Raw genomic sequence first — 6,154 nt, forward strand, 5'->3', positions numbered from 1 at the left:
CACAAATTCTGAGCAAAGGCAGAGCTAAGATGAGGTAGAAATCCCCAACACTACACTGCCCCAGGCTGATTTCTACCCAGCAATTCACAGCCAGAGAGTATCATAATCTGTGCTGGCATGGATGGGTGATGTGAGTAGATTCATTCAGATCTAGCTTTTACAATAATCCAAAAACAAACCAAAGGAAAATAATTTCCTGAAACTTGGCACTCTGCAGGCCACCACTTGGGTAAGGTGGGACTTTGCCAGGGTGAATGCAGGCAGCATGCACAAAGGCCTTTAGCATGCTTAACCCTCTTCCCTTCCCAGAGAGTTGCCACCAGTCATTATTTCTAACTCATTTTCTGCTATTCACATGCAGTTTTTCCTTTACAGCTTCAGTGAAGCAGCTGGGTCCAGACTGGGGATTAACCAAAAAGAATATCTGCAGTGATATATATCTTATACTTGACTGTGATGCTAAATTTACATTAAAGTAATTCACCTACATCATTTCTTTCCAGTTCACATAATCACTAGGAAACCTATGTCATGGCACGAGAATAGAGAAGAGCCAATAAATGGTAAGAAATCTCTGAAAAGCTTGTGATAATTACATAAGAAAATCACTAATAAGTAAGATTTAAGAATTCCAGTTAGTCTGAAATACCATGTATGTGGAAACACCTCAGTGACAGTAAAGTTAAACTCATTCATGATTTTTATTAAATATAAAGCAGTTTTTTTCCACTTTATGGCCCTTTCCTATTACTTTATTATCAGCATGAGCTTGCATCCGTGCAATTATGCTTTTATTTTTTAATTAAAATATATATACTATAAAATATATACATTTACATATATTCATAGTATAGAATTCGGCTTGAGCATCTAAACCTCTCAGGGAGAAAACAAAAGTACCTAGAAACATGTTTTATACATACATGCTGCCTATCATTGCAGATTCTACCTAACCACCTATTAAACTGCTGCAATAGCTGCCCAGTCTTGCTTTAGAGCACTAGTAGCAATAACCCTTATAGCAGCTGCTCCCTCAGTTCTACCATGATAATTTTGTCTAAAAACCTAAATGGTCAGGCAAGGTTGGCCTGCTCTGGTCAAAGTCTGGGGGGAAGAAAACCAAACCAGGGAAAGGCTGCAGGTCTCAGTTAAATGAGGAGGAGGAGAGCTGCCATGGAGTACCGGTTGATACTAGATGTGGTATAGAAGTAAGATGCTGCAACACAGCAGAACAGGGATGACAGAATTAACAGGAGAGTATTGTCAGGCAAATCTTGACAGTTCATCAAGAAATATTTGAGCAGAAACATCCCCTGCATGCTCTGACAGTATCACTCACAGAAGCAGAGGCTGCCTGCAGCCTTGGCTTTCTTGCCAATTACAACACACATCCACAGGTGACTTTCTTTTGTTTGTATTTGTGTCTCTTAAACCAACAGCCGAGTTCCTGAATCTTGTTCACCATGCAGCACTGGAGCCAACAAAGAAATATTCTGAGCCACAAACTGAAAGCCAAGAAATTGGCTGGAACACAACACCTTTGGTGAGTAGAGTGCTTAAGGACTCAGCTCCTTGCAGAATTCAGAGATGTTTAGTTCATCACACTGAACGATATTCATGAAGAAAACAACTTGTGACAAACATGGAAAAGACGAATGACTAGGAATGAGCAGAGCTGTTCACAGATAACAAAGTTTTTAAAATGTACACCTAAGAAGACTTTTCACACTGGCACAGGCTTGTGAACACAGAAACAGTTACCTTCTCCCTGAGAAACCTGAATGTAAAGTATCTGTATCTATATGACAGTTGACCTCAAGCATAATACCAATGCCACATGTGTAGTCACGGCTGCTTATTAAAGCATTCAGCCACAAGAAATGGTCCTAGTGAGCAATGTGAACTGATGTACATAAGTACTGTGGAAAGAAATGTGCTGCTCCACAGTATCTTTCAAAAAAATTGCAAGTAGAACCATAAAATTAATAATCATCTAAGTATACCCGAGGCAGATGGACCAATGAGGACTCATTTGGGGAAGTGTGAATAAACAGGAAGAAAAGAAGTATGACTAACAAGCTGAGACATCAATCACATCTGACAAACAAATAGCTGTGATTGACTTTGTAGATGAGTGTTTTGAGAAAGGCAAATGAGGACTTGATTCATTTTGGCCTGTTACAAAGAAAACTAAGATAAATAAAATAAGCAAACTTGTCGTATTACACGTCAAGTAAAGTAGTTACTAACGACAAGGGTAGAGACAGACATCCCAGCTGGGCTTTATGGTGTTAAGATACTGCTGGTAGGATGAGACTGGCAGGAAAAAGGCAACTAAACTTGCATGTGTGGAAGTCAGTTAAGTGTATGGAGTCAGGACTCATTGTGCTATTCAATTCATTACATTTTTCACCAGGTTCTACTATAAGGAAGCAGTGAACAGAATATTGGTACCCTGTTTGTTTGGCACTTGGGCATTTCTCAGCAGCAGTGTGCATCACTCTTCCCAGAAGGAGCTGTTACTACTAATTTTAGTAAAAGCAAATGACTATTTGTCATTTTTCTTCCCTAGATTCCCATGGACCGTCGTGACTGCAGGCTGTACTTCCCACGCCGGGAAACCGACATCACTAGATAAATGGCTGACTTGGGGCACAGGGAGGAGGAGTCTAAGAACTTGCAGTAGTAGAGAGGGAAAGGCACAAACAAGTAAACTGTTAATCACATCTAAGTGTTAGGCCCTCCTTGTTATTAGGTGAGTCTGGTAAATTTCTAGCAAGAGATAGTGAGAAAAGGGAAGACAGAACCTCAGTCTGTCCAGATTTTCAGCCTGACAACAGGCAGAAATAAACCTGTTTATAAGACTGCTGCATTCATTTCACTGTTGTTTCTAAACCCATCTATATAAATAGTCTAAAATACCACTCTAACATCTTGACAGGCTTCAGACTTCTTATTCTGACAACAGCAATATGACCCAGAACTCAAGTTCACCAATTTCATGTCAACAGTAGCTGTGAAAAAAGCTGTCAGAATTATGGGAACAAAGGGCAGGCTGCAGCCACCATTCATAAAACAGCTAAACATGAGTTACACACAATTTGGTGCAAACCATTTAATGCATTCGCACACCAAAGGTTTAAATAGAAAACAATCCTTCAACAAAACAGACAGTAAGAAGAAATTAGTGATAAGGCACTAGCTTCCACTGACTTTTTTTTCCATCCTCCTTGGAAGCATCCAGCTTGCTCTATGGTTAGCTGTTTGATGACAGCAGAAACGTAAGAAGCCCCTGGGGAGCACAGTCCTCCTAGCGCGCTCGGTTCTTCATCTTCTGCCTTGCTCTTTTTCCAGGTCTCTTCTGCAAAAAGTGAAAAGATTCAGATCTTTATTTTCACATCCTCAGTCTTTGTTCTATTTCTATAGCTTGGGGGGATACCAAGGAGAGGGAATTTGTCACTATGTTTGGAGAAGGAGGTTTTGGCACACAGGTAGCAAACAGTACTAACCCCCCTGCTTATTTCCCTACTGATACCAAACCATTGTCCTCAACTCTGTCAATAAACTGAATTATGCTCAGCTCCCAAAGACAGGCATTATAACTTCTGAAGTGACTCATCATAGCTCTCCCTCCCAGACACAGGCTGGCTTCCTAGCCAACCAGGATCATTTGCATGCAACATTTTACTTACATTGAGGGCTTTTTTTCCTCCTTTTCCTGTTCTTCCTGGGCCTTTGTTGTGAGCCACCTTTGACTGGAAGCTGGACACGTCGTTAAAACTCTCCTTTGTGTTCCACTTTGAGCCCTTCTTCTTCCCACCAAAACCAAACTTCTGATTTTTGTATCGTCTTTTGGCATTTGGTCTGAAAAACAACCGAACCAGTGTCACTGCCTGTATTCCTTTCCTCAGGAAACTATCAAGGCACATGTATGTGCTGAGGGACTCCCATCAGCCATCATAAATCATCATAAAGATACAGAAATTAGCACATTTAAGTCTATGTTCCTTTCTGGCCACAGTTTTCCTTTGCTCTAGGGACAGAAAGCAACCTTCGACTTCGTTTAACAAACACTAACAAGAACATCCTTCTTGTTCCCCAAAATTGTCCCCTAAAAGGACTGAAAAAAAGCCAGACATTCTGTGTTTATCTTTCATTTCTGGTCTCACCCCTTCTTTGTCCGTTGGCTTGCGTTGCCTTTTTTATTCCCCTGAGACGTCTGGTCTTCATCTAGAAAGTCCAGCTTGTCAGAGAGACCTGCAAGAGCAAAGACATCACAGCTACCAGCACAGAAAATACAAACTTCCAGTCTAAGCCAGTAATAGCAACAGGTCACCCTCACTGAAGAACAGCTGCTCAGGAGGCTTTTCACTGCCACTGGCACATGATTCTGCACAACAGCAGCCTCCCAAGCTCAAGGCCCAGAACTACAGATGTAGTGGCTACAGATGTAGTGGCCACACATCACACTGCCTTAGATTGCTCACACACCACTACTGCCAGGACACATTTGCTCTCTTAGACAAGTTAACTTTACCTTTCTGGTACTTCTTGACTGCATTCAACATATTTTTTTTCTCCTTTTGTCTCCTCTGCAAAATCTCAGTTTGCACCTGAGGGTAGAAGCAGAATGTTAGTCTTGTTCCTTGCAGTGTCCTGTGCATTTTTTTAAGGTATCCCATCTTTTGCTCTGTTTTTCTTCAGAGCAGCTAGACCCAAGATTAGACAGATTCTATGTATTTTAGCCAGATTCCTGTGGTCTCACTTTCCAAGCTCCTCCCTCAGGCTCTAGATTCTCATCACAGATAGGTCCCTTCTGTAGCTCCTCACCTTCTTGCCATATTTTCTCATTGCACGGAGCTGTTTCGCTTTCTCAGACCTTTCCATGGCTTCCTGCTTACTCTTAAGCTTTACTCGAATCTTAGGGGATAGAAAAAACAAAATTTATCAGTAACACAAAAGAAAGTAAGAGACTTTTATGATTCCTGTACAGTTCTGAAATCAATAATTGTATGCAAACTATCAATGAGAAAACATCTCTCAATCAGACATGCTTATGAGGCATAAAATCCTTTCAACTCAAGGCTGGAACGGTTATTACAGAAATTCCTGAACTGATCTGTAGCCAAAATCTGGTTAAAAAGACAAAACTCACAGAGAGACAAGACAAAGCCTTATAATGGGCTCTAACAAAACTGGTAAACAAGAATTTACCAGTCTACTCTGGTATATGAAGAGTCCTTGATAGTTTCTGTCTTGACATTACTAAAAGTAAATCCCTTAAGAAGAGTCAACAATCCAGTGCCATAGGAAAAATCTTTTCAGTTCCCCCCTTGTTCAAACAATTTTTTAAAGATGCTGCATTACAAGGGGTTATCAAGACTTCAACAAGTATCTTCTGGATTCAGTCTATGACTCCACTAAGCGACAAAAACTCATTAGACCGGGAAGATTCACTGCACGTACCTTCTGCATCTGTTGGTCTGATTTTGCCATCTCTGCAAAGTAATCATCTGGCCTCCTGGTTGGAACCTGGAGCTTACGCAGCCTCGGCAGGGCATCCAGGACAGCTGCCTGAGCCTGCCTGTAGCTAGAAGAGAGCACAGCACCAGCTGTCACTGCATCTTGGGCATCTCAGTGTTGACAGAAACTCTGCTCACACGAGCCAGGTAATACTGGGATCTAACAAGCTTTGGTCTAGAATTATAGCAACATTTTGTGCATATCTGGTGCCCCTGAAAGTAATTTAGGTGCCAATACAACATTAATGCTTGTATCTTGCACATGTGCATAGACCTAAGTTCCAGTTACAGTTTTATATGTTGGAATATAAAATCTAAAGTAACACAGCCCAAGAGTGCCACAATGACAGCCAGTGTGGCAGTCAGCAGCACATCAGTGACACAGCTCCAAGCATGCAGCAGTGTGCTGAGACACTACAGGACATCCCTTTTTGGCACTTACAAGCTCATCTCTCTCTGGAAATCATTCTCCGGGTCAACAGCATCTGTGTTAGAAGCACTCTGAGCGACAGGGTCCACGACCGGGCCCAAAGTCACATCCAGCCTTTCCACCCACGCAAGCTGCTGCCTGAATTCCGCCAGGCACTGCTTCAGGCCGTCCTGTAAAAGGAGCACTGCTCTGCACACACCGC

General features: G+C 41.8%; 2 protein-coding genes across 2 annotated transcripts; one reads left to right on the top strand and one right to left on the bottom strand.

Annotated features, from left to right (window-relative positions):
* Positions 1 to 503: 503 nt before the first annotated feature.
* Positions 504 to 2,638, top strand: FAM183A (family with sequence similarity 183, member A; the record flags this gene model as incomplete). The annotated part of the gene is made up of 3 exons (XM_009073642.1): positions 504 to 563; positions 1,440 to 1,543; positions 2,573 to 2,638. Coding segments are annotated over 3 exons (230 nt in total), but the record flags the coding sequence as incomplete, so codon positions are not given.
* Positions 2,639 to 2,939: 301 nt separating this feature from the next.
* EBNA1BP2 (EBNA1 binding protein 2) lies at positions 2,940 to 6,117 on the bottom strand. The gene is made up of 7 exons (XM_009073641.1): positions 5,965 to 6,117; positions 5,467 to 5,590; positions 4,831 to 4,920; positions 4,538 to 4,613; positions 4,170 to 4,257; positions 3,693 to 3,864; positions 2,940 to 3,361 (listed from the first exon to the last, which is right to left on the bottom strand). Exons 1-7 carry the CDS (start codon positions 5,970 to 5,972, stop codon positions 3,311 to 3,313), a joined length of 609 nt encoding a protein of 202 aa, XP_009071889.1. The 5' UTR covers positions 5,973 to 6,117; the 3' UTR covers positions 2,940 to 3,310.
* Positions 6,118 to 6,154: the final 37 nt, after the last annotated feature.

This window comes from Acanthisitta chloris, unplaced genomic scaffold, assembly GCF_000695815.1.
Source record: "Acanthisitta chloris isolate BGI_N310 unplaced genomic scaffold, ASM69581v1 scaffold29984, whole genome shotgun sequence".
NCBI lineage: Eukaryota > Metazoa > Chordata > Aves > Passeriformes > Acanthisittidae > Acanthisitta > Acanthisitta chloris.